General features: G+C 39.8%; 1 protein-coding gene across 5 annotated transcripts in view; it reads right to left on the reverse strand.

The window, feature by feature from the left end:
* LOC128703648 (zinc finger protein 271) overlaps positions 1 to 20,841 on the reverse strand; it is a 48,241-nt gene that overhangs the window by 15,910 nt on the left and 11,490 nt on the right. For 2 of the 5 annotated variants that reach the window (XR_011391281.1, XR_011391282.1), the window contains one exon: positions 20,621 to 20,673. Coding sequence is in view for 3 of the 5 variants with exons in the window: in XM_070080813.1 (XP_069936914.1) it covers positions 7,786 to 8,907 (1,122 nt within the window). In the remaining 2 variants the exon portion in view is untranslated. Of the gene's footprint in view, positions 1 to 7,420; positions 8,931 to 20,620; positions 20,674 to 20,841 lie in introns of those variants that run through there. The other 3 variants (XM_070080812.1, XM_070080811.1, XM_070080813.1) reach the window with 3 other exon arrangements.

Here is a 20,841-nt window from a genome sequence, read left to right on the forward strand (position 1 = left end):
GGGTAATTTGTGTGTGCTGTGGAGATCAAACAGTAAGGCATGGGTCGCTAGGGAATTTTTCTTGGACTGGTTTTATGGTGTATTTTGCCCCACTGTGACAAAATGCCTCCAGGAAAAGAAATTGTCACTCAAGTGCCTCCTGGTAATGGGCAATGCTCCTGCTCATCCTCACGACTTGCAAGAGGAAATTGCAGGGGAGTTTTGTTAAAGTGAAGTTTTTGCCTCCTAATACAACTCCTCTCCTCCAGTCCACGAACCAGCAAGTCATTTCAAACTTCAAAAAACTCTACACGAAAGCAGTGTTTCAAAAGTGCTTTGAAGTGACCTCAGACACTCAATTGACCCTAAGAGAGTTTTGGAAAGATCACTTCAACATCCTCAGTTGCATAAACCTTATAGGTAAGGCTTGGGAGGGAGTGACTTGCAGGACTTTGAACTTGGAGGAAACTGTGGCCACAATGCGTACAAGAGAAGGATTTTGAAGGGTTTGGGGCTAACCCTCAGGAGCCTATGCCAGTAGTGGAAGCTATTGTGTCATTGGGGAAGTCCTTGGGGTTGAAGAGTTGTGGCGAGGATGTGGAAGAGTTGGTGCAGAACGACGAGGAAGAACTAACCACTGCAGACCTGCAAGAGCTTCAGGTGCAACAGCAACAGATCACATCTCAGGAATGTTGTTCAGGGCAGGAGGAAGAGAGACAGAGGAAGATGACTTTGTCAAGGATTAGGGAAATGTGTTCAATGTTTACAAAGGTGTAAGCATTTATAGATGAATTTTATCCTGCCACAGAAGTTGCAAACCATATTGGCAACATGTACAATGACACTCTTGTGTCCCATTTTAGGGAAATCTTAAGGGCATGTGAGAAACAGAGCTCTCTGGACAGATTTTTGGTGTGACAGGGGTTCAGTGACTCTCAAGCTGGTCCTAGTGGTATTAAAACACCAAGAAGAGAGGTAACCCCACCAAAGGACTTAGTACCTCAAGTCTTTATGGAAGGAGATTCCCCTTCCAAACAATAAAACACCTGCACCATCTTCCCTCCTACCATCTCATCACTCATCAACAACTTCACAATAAAGGTAAGTGGCATTTAATTATTGTTTATTTTGCATGTCCCATTCATTTTTGTGTAGGGAAATGTATATTTAGTGTAAAAAAAATTTTGTTTGATACTTTTGGGTGTCTGTAACGGATTAATTCTATTTCCATTATTTCTTATGGGGAAATTAATTCGACTAACGGCAAATTCGGCAAATTCGACTAACAGCTAGCTCTCTGGAACGGATTAATGCCGTTGGTCGAGGGTCCACTGTAATAGGCTATATAGAAACGAAGGATTTTTCTCTTATGTTGCTGCAGCACTGTTTTGTGCATTAGTGTCACCTTCTTTAGAGGTTCTATGGTGTCAACCCCTAAATGGTGTCACCCGGGGTGGCCCCCCATCCCCCCCTTATGATGCCACTCACATAAGGTATAGGAAGGGGAGAGATATAGAGAACAAACTGTATACCACCTTTTCAAATAAATACAGACTGCAGTATAATGCAGCAGATTATTATTATTATTATAATCAAGGGGGAAGCACTAGACCCGGAGGATTATACAGCACCTGGGGGGGGGGGATGTGGAAGGCATTCAGGCTTAATTTAGGGAACTGGAGCACAGATCCTATTCCCTAAATCAAGAGCCCCTCACCAACATCAAGGAACCTTACTTGAGGGGATAATGCAGCAGAGATTGAACAAAGACCTGTTAAAACGGTATACCAATGTGCACAAAAAGCACCCTCTCATTAAAAGTTTCATCAAGAAGGGGATCAGAAGAATGTAACAGCACATAGCCTGAAACAGGATGGTTAACAGCCAAACGAACTTTAGGCTCTTGTAACAGGACACACACTGGGGAAAACTGGGAGTAACACCTGGAGCTCTCCCCAATTACCCCTGAGGCTATGAATATTCCATTGTAAATAAGTCATTATTCACAAAACTAGGCATTCCAACAATGAGAAGCGATAAAAATCTATGGACTAGTACGATCGGTGATATCAATGTGTGGAGGCAACGGAAAGCGAGAAAGCAGGGAAGAATCAGAAGGCTGTGAAGGAAAAGATTGCTGCATGGGTTGTGAAAAATATGAAGGGGCATGAGGGGGTGCACCGATGTCCATTGAGGGTTTCCTCTTCACAATATATTCAGAGATATCTTTCAAGTGTTTCAGTAGACAAGGAAGATGCTGATACCATGACTTCAGAGACAGGTGAGGGAAAGCAAGTAGAGATTGAGGAGACAATAGAGGGAACCAAAGAGGTCAGAGAGGGGAGGGGAGTATGAACCTGGGGAGATACACCAGTGGGGATAGAAAAGACCTGTGGAGAAACAGGAGAGGATGGAGTCTGGAAGGGGACTGGAGAAGAAGAAGCCTGGGAGGGAACAGGATTAGAGGGGACTACACTAGTGGGGAGTTAACCTCCACCTTCATGTGAGAGCTAGAAAGGGGGCGAGAACTAGGCTCTGAGGGCGAAAGGGAGAGCTGTTGGGAAATTGTAAACACCAGAGAAATGCAGAGACTTGGGATTACGGGACAGGTTCAACTTTGCAGGAGAGGGGTATGAAGAAGGTGTTGGTGTATGAGGTCTCACAGACTTAGAAATTAGTGGGCGAGAAGTCGAAGCAGAGGCGTTAAGAGGTAAGGAGTTGGGGATTTCAGAGAGCAAAACCGCAAATTAAGAGACTGGGGGGGGTGGTAACTATGGAAGACATGACACTGGAGGAGCTGGTAGAGTGGGGGTACTGCCGAGGTTCGAGGTCTCCTAGCCACTCGAGAATAAGGAACACAAGGAAGATTCTCCTGAAGGCAGAGCCAAGAGACAGCCATAGTATAAGTAAGGCCCTCACCTTACTTATGCTAATTAAGATAGACCTGATAGACCTTAATTAAGATAGACCTGACATCAGCGGGAAAAGGAAAGGCGAGCTTTGTTGCAATAAGACAAATGGGGGAAGACTGCAAGGTGTATCAGCATGATCCAAGGCACCTCCGACTGGGCAATCCACCGCAGACCTGCAGTATTTAGCTGGATGTCTGAGGTGCCAACAATTTCGACACTGTTGGGGCATAGGGACCACCTTAGGCAATGCCCTGCAATATAAAATGAGGACGGGAGCTTATGTCAATCAAAGGTTAAGTGGGCAACATTATTGGGAAAGCGCTTCTGCCCATGGATGAGCAGGACATTACATATCCACTTTGAGAATCAGAAGGTCCTGGAGGGCTAATTGCTCTAAAATATCAATAACGCAAGACAGAAAATCACACTGTATAATGGTATGCGGTAAGACCACAATACCACTGCAAGAATTGAGAGTAGCGTGCTTGTGAACTGTGATAGGAACATTATCAATAGAAGATAGGAAAGATTATGAGTTTGGCTGGCGTTCTGAACTGTAACGATGTGCACACCACTCTGAAGAGTGTGAAAGGATATATTTTGACTAACATGTTGTAAGAGCCTAGGTAGTAGGTTGGTAAACAGCAACCGCCCAGGGAGGTACTACCGTCCTGCCAAGTGAGTGTAAAATGGAAGCCTGTAATTGTTTTACATGATGGTAGGATTGCTGGTGTCCTTTCTTCTGTCTCATGAACATGCAAGATTTCAGGTATGTCTTGCTACTTCTACTTACACTTAGGTCACACTACACATACATGTACAAGCATATATATACACACCCCTCTGGGATTTCTTCTATTTTCTTTCTAGTTCTTATTCTTGTATATTTCCTCTTATCTCCATGGGGAAGTGGAATAGAATTCTTCCTCCGTAAGCCATGCGTGTTGTAAGAGGCGACTAAAATGCCGGGAGCAAGGGGCTAGTAACCTCTTCTCCTGTATATATTACTAAATGTAAAAGGAGAAACTTTCGTTTTTCCTTTTGGGCCACCCCACCTCGGTGGGATACAGCCGGTGTGTTGAAAGAAAGAAAGAAATGTTGTAAGAGAGCTGCACCGATACTATGGTCTGAAAGATAATTGCTGCAAGGAAAAGAATTTGGTTCACTGTGTACTTGTAAACGTGGTATGCAAAGGAAGCAGATGTCGTATGGGTTGTTTCTGGGTGGAATGAGCAGAAATTAAAGGAATGTTATCAGCAAATGGTTTGAAACATTTAGGCATAGGACTTCAGGCAGCCCAACCTGAGGCAGGTGGGTGATCTGATAATCATCGCACCATATTTGGGGAAGCTGGAGGCACAGTCAAAGATGTGCATGGGTCAGAGGCACTAGAAGAGATGGGCAGAGCCTCAGCACCTGGAGCAGGTGATGAAGCATCACCAGCAGAAGGTACAAGGGTATGGGTAAAGTCCAAAGAATAGTCCAGTAACGAAGCTAATTCAGAATAGGATGCAGTAACAAAAAGGGGCCTCGGAGGAGGAGAGGGGGTCATGAAACAAAGTCTCCATGATGGTGGTACTTCTTTCTTATTATTATAAGAAAAAAGGAAAGAAAAAAAAGAGGGAAAGTGGAGGGACAATTACTAGAAGGTATGAAAGGGCCATAAGTTCCCCTTTGTATCCAAGAGGACCTCGACATTACTAGCAGTACAGATGCAGCATGGAACTTGTGCCATACCCTACAATTCACGCCAGTAAACTAGCGCTCTAGGATAGCAACCTCACATCCACTGAGCCATCTCGGTGGACAAAAGAGAGGGCAGTTAGATACCCCCTATAAAGCATACCACCCTCGGGTGCCACCTCCCATAACTGCCAGGCGGCCTCCAGAGATACACCCATCAGGCAGCCTCCAGATATACACCCGTCAGGCGGCCTCCAGAGATACACCCGTCAGGTGGCCTCCAGAGATACACCCATCATCTGCAAGACACCCTGCTCCACTCAGTGGAAATCCAGAAAGTAACAACTTATCTATAGAGGCTGAAATGGGGCAAACATCAGGAAAAAGAAACATAGCAGGCATAAAGTGCCCAATCTGCTCACTCAGACTGCAAATGGGAGAGACAAAGTGGGTCAGGAGTAAGAATGAGAGAGAAAATGACTGCTGCCATGAAGATCAAGCACTACAGACCAAAGTCCAGTGCTTTAGAAGAGGATTTAGTGAGAGCAATACAGGTAGGAATAACAGTACAGTGGACCCCCGCTTTACGATCAGCTCCCAATGCGACCAATTATGTAAGTGCATTTGTACGTGTATGTTTGGGGGTCTGAAATGGACTAATCTAATTCACAATATTCCTTATGGGAACAAATTCGTTCAGTAATGGCACCTGAACATACTTCTGGAATGAAATAATATCGTAAGCCGGGGGTCCACTGTATAAAGATCAAAATGTGTAATGATACAAATGTTTAAAATATGGACAGAGAGAGAGAACTAAAGAACACCTCTAATTGGCCCCTAAGAAAGTCACAATAAGACCCTCACCTCTCATTGAATGGCTTATCGGAGAAAGATCAAGTGATTGTAATAAAATGTAGCAAGAGATGGGAAGTCCAACAGCAGAACATAATTTAGTTCTCATAAACAGATACATACAGGGGAAAACTGGGAGAGTAATATTTGGAGCTCCCCCAATTTTTCCTGTATTCTCTGATATTCCACTGTATAAAAAAAAAAAGCCATTTTCAGTAAATACAGTGGACCCCTGGTTTACGATATTATTTCATTCCAGAAGTATGTTCAGGTGCCATTACTGAACGAATTTGTTCCCATAAGGAATATTGTGAATTAGATTGGTCCATTTCAGACCCCCACACATGCACTTACAAATGCACTTGCATAAATACACTTACATAATTGGTTGCATTGGGAGCTGATCGTAAACAGGGGGTCCACTGTAATAAGACAAAGACAACAGAAAGCAGCTGATGGTTATGGCAGGTGGTGGGTAGTAAAACTGGTAAGTGATGGTAACAATAAGTTAGAAATAAGCGACTTGTCGGAGACATTGGGAAGGAGCAGGGATGGGAGGCTAGCGGGGCTTGAACCCGCAGTTAGAAAGTTGGTCTGGAGTTTTATGACTCTCTAACCACGGGTTCAAGCCCCGCCTATGTATTTTTTTTTTTTAGGCAGAGAAAGTTTAGCAGTGGGCAACAATAGGTTGGTAGGGAGTTTTTGTCACTGGGGGAGTTTTGGGCCTTTGTGGTTCAGGAGGAAAAGATGAGGGACTTGGTGAAAGATGTGGGAGTAAAGAAATATGAAATGGAAGAAGACAAAACAAGAATGGAGGAAGTGAAGGGATGGAAACATTTGAGGTAGGGACTAGAGGATGAGCATGGGTGACTTTGAGAGGAGACACAAAAAAGACCTGACAGCAGCGAGCTGCTCTGCAGTAGGAAACCCATGGAAGTCATCGTTGGAAGTCTCCCTTTCCTCAAGACAACAGATTTCACATTCTCTCAAGAAACCCAGGATCAGCCTGATCACTGGTATTGGAATCAGGCAATGAGGTCAATAAAGGAAGGTCAATGGGTGTGCCTGGGTCAGTTAAGGATGCTGCAGTTGTAAGGATCCTGAGAGGCAAAACATGAATGACTACCCATGATTAAGGGCTCTTTTTATTTAAAAAAAAAATGGAAAGTAGAGGAAAAGAGAAAGCCCTGAAGAAAAACAGAAACTGTATATCCCCCTCTGATTCAACAAGCAGTGCAGTGTAGCATGGAAACTGCTCCCTAACTTACCGTTCATGCCAGTAAAGCAGCCCTCAGTGATGACACCTCCCAAAACAAGTTAGCCAGGCTCAGCCAACAAGAGAGGCGAGCAATAAAAAATGCTGGGAGTCATGCTCCTTTGGCTGTTAACTCCCAGAACTGACAGAGAGCCTCCAAATATACTTCCATCATCCAAGGACATGCAGGCCACCCACCGAGCCCCCAGAGGACAGCAAAACACATCCCCAGATAATCCAATTCCCATAGAAAACAGTGCTACCACTGAGGTCCTCAATAAAATGAGCTAGATAACAATCCCTTTTCAATCTACCTATGAATTGAAATTCAAAAATGGGAAATATCCCCAAATAGGGAGACAAAATGAAAAAAAGGAAGGGAAGAGAAAGGTGGGTGGTTATTTACATTCAATCTGAGGAAAGAGGCAAGAGACCTACTTCCTCAGATCAAGAGCTCCTTTGCCATGCCAAGGGTCTTTTTCCCTTGAATTGGCATTTATCTTTAGAATATGCTTATTTGGTCTAAGCAAAATGTGTTCCTATAAGTTTGGTACAATTTGGTAAGGAAACATGACTATGTTTATGATACTGACATATTGAGGCCCATCTGATGCTCCTCCCACATATTGTATTAATATTTTTCTTTGCTTCAGCTTTATTAATGCATTTATCTTTGGTACACATCTGTCTGGTATAAGTATGGTGAGCTCTAATATTTTTGGTAAAATTTAATAAAGAAATTAAATTTTTATGTTTACTTGGTTTCCATGTGCAATGTGTGTCAGCTGGTAAATCTTGTTACATCCAACTTAGTGAAGTAAGCCAATATTAATTCTTCCTACACTCTTCAAATGCTTCAAGTACCAACTAATGTAATGTGAGGAATATTATCCTGTAATCATTTATGCCTAGTAGAATAGTAAAAAGAAATCTGACATTCAAATCTGAATGTGTCTGAGTATAAGCCAATTTTTCTATGCTTTTCACTTCACAAAACCCTATTTTGTACTTGGCGCAATTTTCAAGGAACATATTCAGTGCATTACGAGAGAGGTTTATTGTATAACTTTATTATAAAACTCTTTTAAACATTGTGAATAATCATGTGCTTTCTCTTATATGAACTCTCATGTGCTTTAATAAATATGAATTTTGTGAGAACTTTTTCTCACACTTTGAACAATGATATGGTTTCTGTCCTGTATGAACTTGAGTATGTGTTATTAGAGCTGATTTTCTTGAAAAGGCTTTTAGACAGTCTGAACATTTGTATGGCTTCTCTCCTGTGTGAGTTTTTCTATGTTGTGCAAGACATGACTTCCATGAAAAGTCTCTCATACACTCTGGACACTGATATGGCTTCTCACCGGTGTGAATCCTCATGTGCATTACCAAACCTGATTTGCAGGAAAAATGTTTTAGACATTCTGTACACTGATGGAGTCTTTCTTTTGTATGGACTCTCAAATGTTGTTTCATTTGTGAATGTTGTACAAAGCCCTTTAAACACACTGAACACCTATAGGGTCTCTCTCCTGTATGAGCTCTCTTATGTATCATTAGACTTGAACTACTAGAAAAGTGCTTTAAACACATTGAGCACTGATAAGGTTTCTCTTTTGTATGAACTCTCACATGCCGTTGAAGTTGTGAATACTGCGCAAAGTCTTTTAAACATGTGGAACACTGATATGGTTTCTCTTTTGTATGAACTCTCACATGTACTGCTAGAGCAGATTTAGTAACAAAATCTTTATCACACTGTGAACACTGGTAAGGCTTCTCACCTGTATGAATTCTCATATGTCTTACAATTTCTGATTTACTGGCAAAGTACTTTACACATACTGCACATTGATATGGTTTCTCTCTTGTATGAACTCTCATGTGTAGTTCTAGATATGAGCGCCGTGAAAAGCCCTTCACACACTCTGAACACTGAAATGGCTTTTCTCCTGTATGAGTGCTCATATGTTGTAACACATGCCACTGCCGTGAAAAGTTTTTTAAGCATACTGTACATTGATAAGGTTTCTCCTTTGTATGAATTCTCATGTGCTCAACTAGAGTTGAATTCTTTGCAAAGTTCTTCAAACACACTGAACACTGATATGGCTTCTCATTAGTATGAACTCTCATGTGCTGTACTTGGGTTGAACGCTGTGAAAAGCTTTTCAGGCAGGTTGAACATTTATATGGTTTCTCTTCTGTATGAGCTTCCATGATTTCTAGTAGACTTCAAATACCTGAAAAAAATTATGACATTGATAGGGTTTCTCTGAAATATCTGGTCTGAACTCTCAAATGTTTTCAAATGTTAATTTTTTAGAAATATCTTTTAAACCTATTTAACAATAACATACAAAACATACATTTAAAACTCTCATGCAGTTCTATAGCATAAACTTGCTTAACTCATAGCAAAAGCTTTTTTATTTTCTTTTGAACAATGAATATACATGTTATTTCATATACTTTATGAACTTTTTAACTTGTTCCTTGGGCTTAATCTTATAAAATGATAATGAGCAGAGAGACATACATGTGCTTGGGTTAATAATTCGCTCTCACTGTACTTAGTCCAAGTTGAAAGTGTCCCTCAGGGATGTGTACTTAGCAACACTCTTTTTCTACTAGTTATAAATGATATGGCCTGTTCCCCCATCTAATATTTGGTTATCACTTCATGTCAATGACTTTGCTATAGCTTGTGCTCGGGCATGAAAACTTTTCTGTTCAGAGTTTTACATGGCCTGGGGAGAGCTGGTTGTTGACTCTGGCTTAATGTGGTAGATGACTGACCCACAGTTGTCAGATGATTAAACACAAACAGGTGGCTCACAGCCACCTACTGATCAGTAGTCACAGTAACATCTCAAACACTTCTATATCAACAAGCAACAGAACAATGAATTTGAAACAGTTTAAGATTCTTTGTTTTTATTATAAATGAGAGAATTGTATAGTGAAATGAGATGGCATCATGAGGAATGAGTGGCTAACAATACAGGCAACACACAGCATTCTACTGAACACATGAGGTAAATATAACCCTCACCAAATACTTCTACATCAACATGCAACAGAACAAGGAATGTGGGATAGGATACAACTCTTCCTTGTTGCAATTATAAACAAGAGAATTTTATACTGAAAACTTATGAATGACATCAGTTAACAGATGACCAACATCTGTCTACTGCGTAAATAAATTACATAGCCAAACGCTGCTAAATCTACAAGCGAAAAAGAATTTAGGTTTGGTGACGGGCATGGGAGGAAACGTTATACATGTTTCCTCATACCTAGTGCCCCTGTTTGCCTAGCAGAAAGTTTCTGACTGTTGTAAGTCACATCCTGGGGGGTGGCAATATACATCAGCCCTTTCAGTGGATGGCACATAGAACTATGTTATTGATGCCAGGGTCCCTCACATAGATTTACGTTATGAGCTCAACTCACACACAGAATTTTGGCCATGAGTGTGCACTGTATAAACAAAAATCCTGCCTCATGTAATGCATCATACTGGTTAAATTTTATTATCCAAAAAAATAGTTTGTTAATTTGAAATGAGAATCATGAATGAATAGGAGAATGTAAACAAATATTATTATTCAGTTTATTATGGTTTTTGGAGAAAGTTTAAGTACAGTCAGGTTTAAGGAGGGGAGATGAAAGGTGTCACTCACCCACTAACAACTAATGCTGCAACTAGATGTGGACATCTGTGACAACATACTGAATAAGGTAAATAATATATCTTACGGTTTATACCTATCTCTACCAAGCAAACATGTATTGGATAGGAGTAGAGCCCACCTAGCATAGGTCAGTTTGCCATATGCAGTGCACCTCTATTCATATTTATTGCTTGGATGTAAGTATAACCTAAATTGCATGGACCAGTAGGACTACTCCTCAGCTCTTATTATGTAATGGTTGGGTGTAAGTAGGACCTGCCTAGCATGAATTCCTCCTTTATTATATTTATCATATGTAGGGTGCCCCTTTATTCTTCTGTTTATCAAATGTTAGGACTGTGTAATCCTCTATTTTTTCCTCAAACATTGTCAAATTTTCAGTGCTGTTTTCAAAGTTCTGGCTAGAATACAGGTCACATCATAACCCTTTGTAACCCCTAATCTGTCCATGAAATACATGTACAGTAGACCCTTATATTATACGGTTTTATTTGGTACATTTTGATTATTGCACTACTGAAAATTTTCTGTTGAATTTGTTGTCTTAAGCAGTAAAAATAACATAATACATCACGACAATGAACATCAATTACATATTGACTTTTATTTTGTAAGATCTGGAGGTCTAAAAAAAAGTTTAGCTTTTCTGGGGCTCCCAGAAACGTAACCCTGTTTTTCCCTTAAGTTGTTCAGTTTATCTAACAAATTTATCTAACCGCATTTTTCAGGAACATAACTACCGTGTAATATATGGGTCTACTGTATGTCAAAGTGATCAGGGTTTATGACATACTATTACACACAATTCATAACACCCTCAGATGTTTTGTGTGTGGAAATTTGAGCTTAGACATGAGAGAATGGGCACGTTTTGTGAGTGTGCAAAGTATAAAAAAAAATTACTGCCCTATGCAATGAATGACAGAAACAGTTAACCTCTGACTTTGCATTTAGAGTTAAAATAAAATGATTTTGGGGTAGTTTTATGGTGGTTTTCATGGTATAGTGGAGCCAATATATGCCAAAACTGAGAAGATTTTCATCAGCTTGAGACTGGAAGTGGCTGTAAAAAGTGTCAAAGTGTCAGAAACAGTTAATTTTAAGTGATTTTTGGGGGAAGGGAAAGACCTCCAACCCTTACCCCAGTGTTTTACAGGTTTTTACTATGCCTGAATCAATTATTGGGATGGCCTAAACCATGACTAAGTATTTTGGTTATGTTTCATTGGCCAAGAAAAAAGAAAAAAATCTCTATTTTGTGTGATGATGGATTCAAAATGAAGGCAAGTGTTACATAGATTTGAAGATGGGACTATTAAAAAGAGGGAAGGTTTCTGTAGTGGCTGGAATGATTGTAGTGCTTGATTTAGACTTTTTAAATTAGAATTTATTGAAAATAGTAAAAAAAAAATAGCCAAATTACCAAATTCTGGGTGCATAATAGAATAGTTCTGATGGAGAATGGGCAGTTTCTTATGCTCAAGGGACAGGATGATATGCATACTAGTGAAATAGCCAGGAATTGTGCAAAATAGCTGTTGTACCCATGCAATTTTGTATGTAAGACATTAAATTTTGCATCTTTGATGTAATTATCATTAGAAAAAGATTCTCTAACATTTTAAAAGACAGAATTTTTTTTTTTTTAAATTGTGGACACACAGAAAAGGCTATCAATTTGGGGTGTTTGGACAGGTTAAGGGTTGGGTTCTTATGGAGTGGTAGCATCTTCAGCTCACACGCCTGAAGATCATGGATCAATCCCTTGCACAGGTGAAATATTGAGCACATTTGTTACATTGCTGCCTCTGTTCACACAACAGTAAGTACCTGGGTGTTAGCCAACTGTTGTGGGTCACATCCTGGGGGACAAGATTAACTTAGACTCCCTGAAATGATCTGCATAACCAGGGGCTTTCTATAAAGTAGTCAGTAATGTCAAGTAGGTCTGCATCAGTTGTATAATATACTTTGTAGAGATACAGATTATCATCATTTCTATTCCTCAAAACCTAGAGTAGATTTGCAAAAAGGTTTAGTCGACATATATATGCAGTCAGGTCATACTAGGGTATATGCAGTATCAACCCTTTCTCTGTCCATCACATAGACCTACATTGAGTAACAAAAAAGGCACAATACCGTGACTGGAACGATACACAAATAATCCGCACATAGAAGAGAGGAGCTTACGACGACATATTGTCGTAAGCTCCTCGTCGTAAATGGTCCAAGTCAGACCGAAACGTCCTCTCTTCTATGTGCGGGTTATTTGTGTACCTACGTTGATGCCAAGGTCCCTGAAGTAGTTCTACATCATGAGCTCACTCACTTAGATAAGCTGTGAGCAGTAAATATTGGCCTAGATATGTGAGAATGGGTCCATTGTGACGGCATTAGAAATTCAGGTGGGGAGAGCCGTATAGAGTTTTGGTGATACAGTGGAACCTCGGGTTATAAACACCCCACCATGCAAATTTTTCAGGATATGAACCGTCATTTAGTTGATTTTTTGCTTCTGGATACGAAGGAAATTTCAGGATGCAAACTTCCCCCTCGAGGGAGGTTCCTTAAATAAGTTAATAAATAAAATATTTATTTCTTTGCAAAAGTTACAATATGTGTATACATATCATAATATGACTGGAGCAAAGAAAGCCATTATCATGCTGAGGCATTTCAGGCAGACTTAACGTAATACTAATAGACTACTTAAGCCTAGACACGTGAAAAGTGTACTAGAAGTCGTTACGAATGTTTTGCTGATGGTAGCACCAACTACTGGCAGACTTTTGAAGTTTCTCCTTACAGTATTATTACTATTATTATTACTATTATACTGTATTATTATTGTTATAATAATAATACAGAATAATAGTAATAATACTACTACAGTGGACCCCCGGTTAACGATTTTAATCCGTGCAAGAGGGGTAATTGTTATGCGAAATAATCGTTATGTGAATGAATTTTCCTCATAAGAAATAATGGAAATAAAATTAATCCGTGCAAGACACCCAAAAGTATGAAAAAAAAATTTTTTTACCACATGAAATGTTAATTTTAATACACACAAACTGAAAAAGGCATGCACACTTACATGACACTTACTTTTATTGAAGATCTGGTGATGATTGATGGGATGGGAGGAGGGGAGAGTGTCGAACTTATTGTTTAGAAGGGGAATCCCCTTCCATTAGGACTTGAGGTAGCAAGTCCTTTTCCGGGGTTACTTCCCTTCTTCTTTTAATGCCACTAGGACCAGCTTGAGAGTCACTGGACCTCTGTCGCACAACAAATCTGTCCATAGAGCTCTGTACCTCCCGTTCCTTTACGATTTGTCTAAAATGGGCCACAACATTGTCATTGAAATAGTCACCAGCACGGCTTGCAACAGCTGTGTCAGGGTGATTTTCATCCATAAAGGTTTGCAGTTCAACCCACTGTGCACACATTTCCTTAATTTTTGAAGTAGGCACAATGGATTCCACAACTGGCATAGGCTTCTCAGGGTTAGCCCCAAACCCTTCAAAATCTTTCTTAATTTCCATACTAATTCTCACCCTTTTTACCACAGGGTTGGCACTAGAAGCTTTCTTGGGGCCCATGGTCACTTATTTTCCAGAAACAGCACCGAAAACACTGTAATAATACGAAATATTCCGAGTGTATGCTTGGATGTTACCGCGGAGGCTGGCTGGTAAACAATGGCACGGGCGGCACATGTGAGGGCGCACATTGGACGCGTCTCGGACGAAAATCGGTGAGCGGGTTTTTAATCGGTATGCGCGGCAAAAATTTTGCGATTAAAGTAAGCGGTATGCGAAATAATCGCTATGTGATGCCATCGTTATGCGGGGGTCCACTGTACTACTACTAATAATAATAATTATTATTAGTAGTAGTAGTAGAAGTAGTAGCAGTACGTATGTGGTTAGGGGCTCTTGATCTAGGGAATTGGATCTGTGCTCCAGGTCCCTAAATTAATAATAATAATAATAATTATTATTTTAATAATACATAACTACTACTAATAATGATAATAATACAGTGGACCCCCGCTTAATGATCACCTTCCAATGCGACCAATTATGTAAGTGTATTTATGTAAGTGCGTTTGTACGTGTATGTTTGGGGGTCTGAAATGGACTAATCTACTTCACAATATTCCTTATGGGAACAAATTCGGTCAGTACTGGCACCTGAACATACTTCTGGAATGAAAAAATATCGTTAACCGGGGGTCCACTGTACATAACAATAATATATAATACAGTGGAGTGAGTTAAACAAGTTAAGAAAGCCTAGGGAAAATATGGATTTGTCAGTTAAAAACAGAGTAGGGGAGTTAGTAGATGGGGAGATGGAGGTATTGGGTAGATGGCGAGAATATTTTGAGGAACTTTTAAATGTTAAGGAAGAAACAGAGGCAGTAATTTCATGCACTGGTCAGGGAGGTATACCATCTTTTAGGAGTGAAGAAGAGCAGAATGTAAGTGTGGGGGAGGTACGTGAGGCATTACGTAAAATGAAAGGGGGTAAAGCAGCTGGAACTGATGGGATCATGACAGAAATGTTAAAAGCAGGGGGGGATATAGTGTTGGAGTGGTTGGTACTTTTGTTTAATAAATGTATGAAAGAGGGGAAGGTACCTAGGGATTGGCAGAGAGCATGTATAGTCCCTTTATATAAAGGGAAAGGGGACAAAAGAGACTGTAAAAATTATAGAGGAATAAGCTTACTGAGTATACCAGGAAAAGTGTACGGTAGGGTTATAATTGAAAGAATTAGAGGTAAGACAGAATGTAGGATTGCGGATGAGCAAGGAGGTTTTAGAGTGGGTAGGGGATGTGTAGATCAGGTGTTTACATTGAAGCATATATGTGAACAGTATTTAGATAAAGATAGGGAAGTTTTTATTGCATTTATGGATTTAGAAAAGGCATATGATAGAGTGGATAGAGGAGCAATGTGGCAGATGTTGCAAGTATATGGAATAGGTGGTAAGTTATTAAATGCTGTAAAGAGTTTTTATGAGGATAGTGAGGCTCAGGTTAGGGTGTGTAGAAGAGAGGGAGACTACTTCCCGGTAAAAGTAGGTCTTAGACAGGGATGTGTAATGTCACCATGGTTGTTTAATATATTTATAGATGGGGTTGTAAAGGAAGTAAATGCTAGGGTGTTTGGGAGAGGGGTGGGATTAAATTATGGGGAATCAAATTCAAAATGGGAATTGACACAGTTACTTTTTGCTGATGATACTGTGCTTATGGGAGATTCTAAAGAAAAATTGCAAAGGTTAGTAGATGAGTTTGGGAATGTGTGTAAAGGTAGAAAGTTGAAAGTGAACATAGAAAAGAGTAAGGTGATGAGGGTGTCAAATGATTTAGATAAAGAAAAATTGGATATCAAATTGGGGAGGAGGAGTATGGAAGAAGTGAATGTTTTCAGATACTTGGGAGTTGACGTGTCGGCGGATGGATTTATGAAGGATGAGGTTAATCATAGAATTGATGAGGGAAAAAAGGTGAGTGGTGCGTTGAGGTATATGTGGAGTCAAAAAACGTTATCTATGGAGGCAAAGAAGGGAATGTATGAAAGTATAGTAGTACCAACACTCTTATATGGGTGTGAAGCTTGGGTGGTAAATGCAGCAGCGAGGAGACGGTTGGAGGCAGTGGAGATGTCCTGTTTAAGGGCAATGTGTGGTGTAAATATTATGCAGAAAATTCGGAGTGTGGAAATTAGGAGAAGGTGTGGAGTTAATAAAAGTATTAGTCAGAGGGCAGAAGAGGGGTTGTTGAGGTGGTTTGGTCATTTAGAGAGAATGGATCAAAGTAGAATGACATGGAAAGCATATAAATCTATAGGGGAAGGAAGGCGGGGTAGGGGTCGTCCTCGAAAGGGTTGGAGAGAGGGGGTAAAGGAGGTTTTGTGGGTAAGGGGCTTGGACTTCCAGCAAGCGTGCGTGAGCGTGTTAGATAGGAGTGAATGGAGACGAATGGTACTTGGGACCTGACGATCTGTTGGAGTGTGAGCAGGGTAATATTTAGTGAAGGGATTCAGGGAAACCGGTTATTTTCATATAGTCGGACTTGAGTCCTGGAAATGGGAAGTACAATGCCTGCACTTTAAAGGAGGGGTTTGGGATATTGGCAGTTTGGAGGGATATGTTGTGTATCTTTATATGTGTATGCTTCTAGACTGTTGTATTCTGAGCACCTCTGCAAAAACAGTGATAATGTGCGAGTGTGGTGAAAGTGTTGAATGATGATGAAAGTATTTTCTTTTTGGGGATTTTCTTTCTTTTTTGGGTCACCCTGCCTCGGTGGGAGACGGCCGACTTGTTGAAAAAAAAAAAAAAAAAAAAAAACAGTGGTCCCCCGCTTTTCGTAGTTCCTGGCAATCATAAAATTTGCCAATCATAGGGGCATTTTCGTATAAACATGGACTTGCTTTTCATAGGTTGACTCGCGAGTCGTAGTTCGTCCGGGACGCATACGTACGGCGTGAGCCAGGGCGGCAGCCAGTCTGGCATTGTTTACCAGTGAGCGAAGGTCCCCTCGCGTGCTCCAGCGAAATATTTCATAATATTCCATTTATTTTAGTGCTTGCAAGTACTAAATAAGCTACCATGGCTCCAAAGAAAGCTCCTAGTGCCAAGCCTGTGGTAAAGAAGGTGAGAAATACGATTGAATTTAAGAAAACCATTATTGAACAATATGAAAGTGATACAATTGTGGCCGAACTGTCCAGGATGTATAAGAAACCCTACACAACCTTATGTTCCATAGTGGCCAAGAAAAATGAAATAAAGGATGCTGTTGTTGCAAAGGGAGAAACTATGCTGACAAAAATGAGATCACCAGTACTGGAAGAGGTTGAGAAGTTATTATTGGTGTGGATAAATGAGAAACAATTAGCAGGAGATACTCTTATGACTTCGTTTATTTGTGAAAAGGCTAGGCAGCTGCATGAAGATTTGGTAAAGAAATTGCCTGCAAATAGTGGTGAAGTGAGTGAATTTAAGTCAAGCAAAGGCTGGTTTGAGAGATTTAAGAACCGTACTGGCATACACAGTGTGGTAAGGCATGGTGAGGCTGCCAGTTCGGACCACAAGGCGGCTGAAAAATATGTGCATGAATTCCAGGAGTACATAAACAGTGAAGGACTGAAACCTGAACAAGTGTTCAATTGTGACGAAACAGGCCTCTTTTGGAAGAAAATGCCAAAGAGGACCTTCATTACACATTTTAGGGAAGTGTTAAAGAGACGCCAGAAACAGAGCTCTCTCCACATTTATTTTGTGAGACAGGACTCCAGTGACTCTCAAGGTGGTCCTAGTGGCATTAAGAAACAGAGAAGAGAAGCAACCCCAGAAAAGCAAATGGTACCTGAGGTGTTGATGGAAGGGGATTCCCCTTCCAAACTATAAACAATCCACTCTCTCTCCTCCTCCAGTCTCCCATACACTAAGAAGAATCTCCAATAAAGGTAAGTGTTATGCTGTTAATGTTTCATTCATCATTTCCCATTGTATTGTTTATGTACTACATGTATATTTCATGTTAAAATTTTTTTTGTTTTAATACTTCTGGGTGTCAGGAACGGATTAATTGTATTTACATTATTTCTTATGGGGAAAATTGATTCGTAAATCGTAAATTTCGTTTATAGTAACGGCTCCAGGAATGGATTAATTACGAACAAAGAGGGACCACTATATATAATAATATATAATAATACATAATAGTACAATAATTATAAAAATAATACTATGTACATACTGCGTATAATTTAGTTTGACAATACCACCACAATGGTCACCAGTGCACATGTGCTTACATAGCTACCCTAGTGGTGCAAGGAATTCTCGTGATTTCCTTTCGTTTCTTGTAGTTAATTTGCCAGATTTCTTTCTTCTAACCATGGATCCTAAGGAAGCAAGTGCAAAGGACAGTGCCGAGAAGAAAAAGAGGATGATTTTCATGGAATTAAAGCAAGAAATGATTAATAAGCACAGACTATGTACAAAGGTTGAGGACTTGGCGGGTTGAGTACAAGCGTAGCCCCTCTACTATGGGTTTAGTGCTTCCCCATGATTATTATAATAATAATAATAATAATAATAATAATAATACTGGTCTACTATACGTGCAACAAGAAAGGAGAAGGAGTCTATTAAGGCTATAGCACCAGCTAAGGGCGTTGCTGACATGGTTGATGGAGAAACAGCTCACAGGAGATACGTAGTGTAGCGAGATAAACATAAAATTGTACATAGCAGTCCTTAACCCTTAAACTGTCCAAACGTAGATCTACGTTCACGTGCGTAGCGCTCCGACCTTGATTTTCCCCATTTGAAAGCATGTAAAAAAACGTAGATCTACGTTCGGAGCCTGCCGCACGTGGACGTAGATCAACGTTTGGACAGTTTAAGGGTTAAGAATAGTGTGAACTCCTGACAGGATATGCCGCTCTGCATTTCTTCTCCAAGATATGCAAATGTCATATGTATGCCAGATCTAATTCAGTTAGCCTCACAAACTCCGTTTTCTCTTATAACACCTCTGACATTTCCATAGCTAGAATGTTCGACCATAATCCTCCTTCCTCTGCTGTCCACATAATGACATTTTATTCATTCTAGAGTGTATATCAGGTTTCTATCTCATTTATATTGTTTATTATGTCATATTAGATGATATATAAACCGTAGAGTTGATATTAGGGTTATTTTGTCATGTCTTCTGAGAGCAGGAATTCAGCTGGAACGAATTAATTGCATTTCAATTAATTTAAATGAGGAAAATTGACCCAGCATACAAACAAATCAGGATACGAACAAGTCCACAGAACGGATTAAATTCGTAAGCCAAGGTTCCACTGTAATTTGAAATGTCCATATTAGCAAAACACTATAAAGCAGGGCTCTACTGTAATTCAATAAATTTTCAATCACATTTCATACATTTGGTGTCATTACCTCGAAAAAGATTCTCAACCATTTCAGATTTTTTATTTTTAGGGGGGGGAGGGAAAGGAATATTTAGACAATGAGAGTAAATTTCACTCCAAAGGTCTAGACAGTGAAAAGGTTAAGAATGAAAATAGATAGATAAAAGGGAAAGAGGGCACATGATAGCCACAAATTATATAACATAAAGAACAAGAAGCTAAAATTGTAAACTGAAAAAAAATCCTTCACAAAATAGCAGAACATTAATGGCATTAAAAGAGACAGTAACTACAATCAATGAAAACTTATAAAAAAATTACAAAAATATACACTGAAAACAGGACATCATGCACATTGTTACTATAAACAGGCTGTTACCAATAGGTAATTCAACACGCACATAGCAAGATACTAATAGAAAAACACTAAAATTATATTTAAGCAAAGAAATGATAAATAAGACACATGTGCAGCTCTTGGGTATCTTTACTGAGGAAACTTTTTGCCACACAGTGGCTTCATCAGTCCATACTAAGGAGAATCGTGAAGAACAGGAGGAGAATGAGGTAATCAGTCCCTCAACCTTGAGTTGATGTGGTCAGTCCATCAATCTTGAATAGAATATGGCATATGTGCGGAGAAGTAGCTTATAAACCATAGGCAGGAGAGGTGCAGCAGTCGTAGGGGGTGTCACATTTGTCCAATGTGGAAGTAGGTCGTGCCCAAGGGTTAGGCAAGCGAAGAATTCCCAAGTATTAAGATCCCAAGAAGTTGCAGTGTCTGACAGGATTGTAGATGAATGGTTCAGAGAACTAACACGTTGATAAATTAGACACATGTGCAACTCTTGGGTATCTTTATTGAGGAAACGTTTCCTCAGTAAAGATACCCAAGAGTTGCACATGTGTCTAATTTATCAACGTGTCGGTTCTCTGAACCATTCATCAACAAGCAAAGAAATGTTAAAAAAAAATTCTAAACAAGTGAAATATGTGGATGCCATATATCTGACTAACAGCAGACATAAAGAAGTGTTAGTTACTTATTTTAGCTATGGTAATTAAGAAAGATGATGTTAAATGCCAATCATGAAATAATCTTCTATTAGAGTCCCATGTCCAATTTTTGGTGAATAAGACAAGCTTTCCAAAAAGTAATGACATTAAATAAATGACAAATTTTACTGCAATTAGAACACATTCAGAAAAACATGTGAATGAGTGGAGTGAATTTCAGTAAACAAGTTGTGGTGAGTTTGCTGTAATACACTTACATGAGTTATAACGCAGGATGCTGGACCCGTAATTCTTCTGGTCAGCAGATGAGCTGTAAGAAGAAAGAATGCAAAGCTAACAAGTCCTGAACTTTACAAAATTTCTGAACATTTGTTAAGATTGTCTTCAACCCTTTCACTGTCAGTCCCATAATATTACGGCTTGCAAGCCAATGTCGGTCCAGTAATATTACGCCAAAATTCTAGTGGCTTCAAATCTT

This window comes from Cherax quadricarinatus, unplaced genomic scaffold (genome assembly GCF_038502225.1).
Source record: "Cherax quadricarinatus isolate ZL_2023a unplaced genomic scaffold, ASM3850222v1 Contig1032, whole genome shotgun sequence".
Lineage (NCBI taxonomy): Eukaryota > Metazoa > Arthropoda > Malacostraca > Decapoda > Parastacidae > Cherax > Cherax quadricarinatus.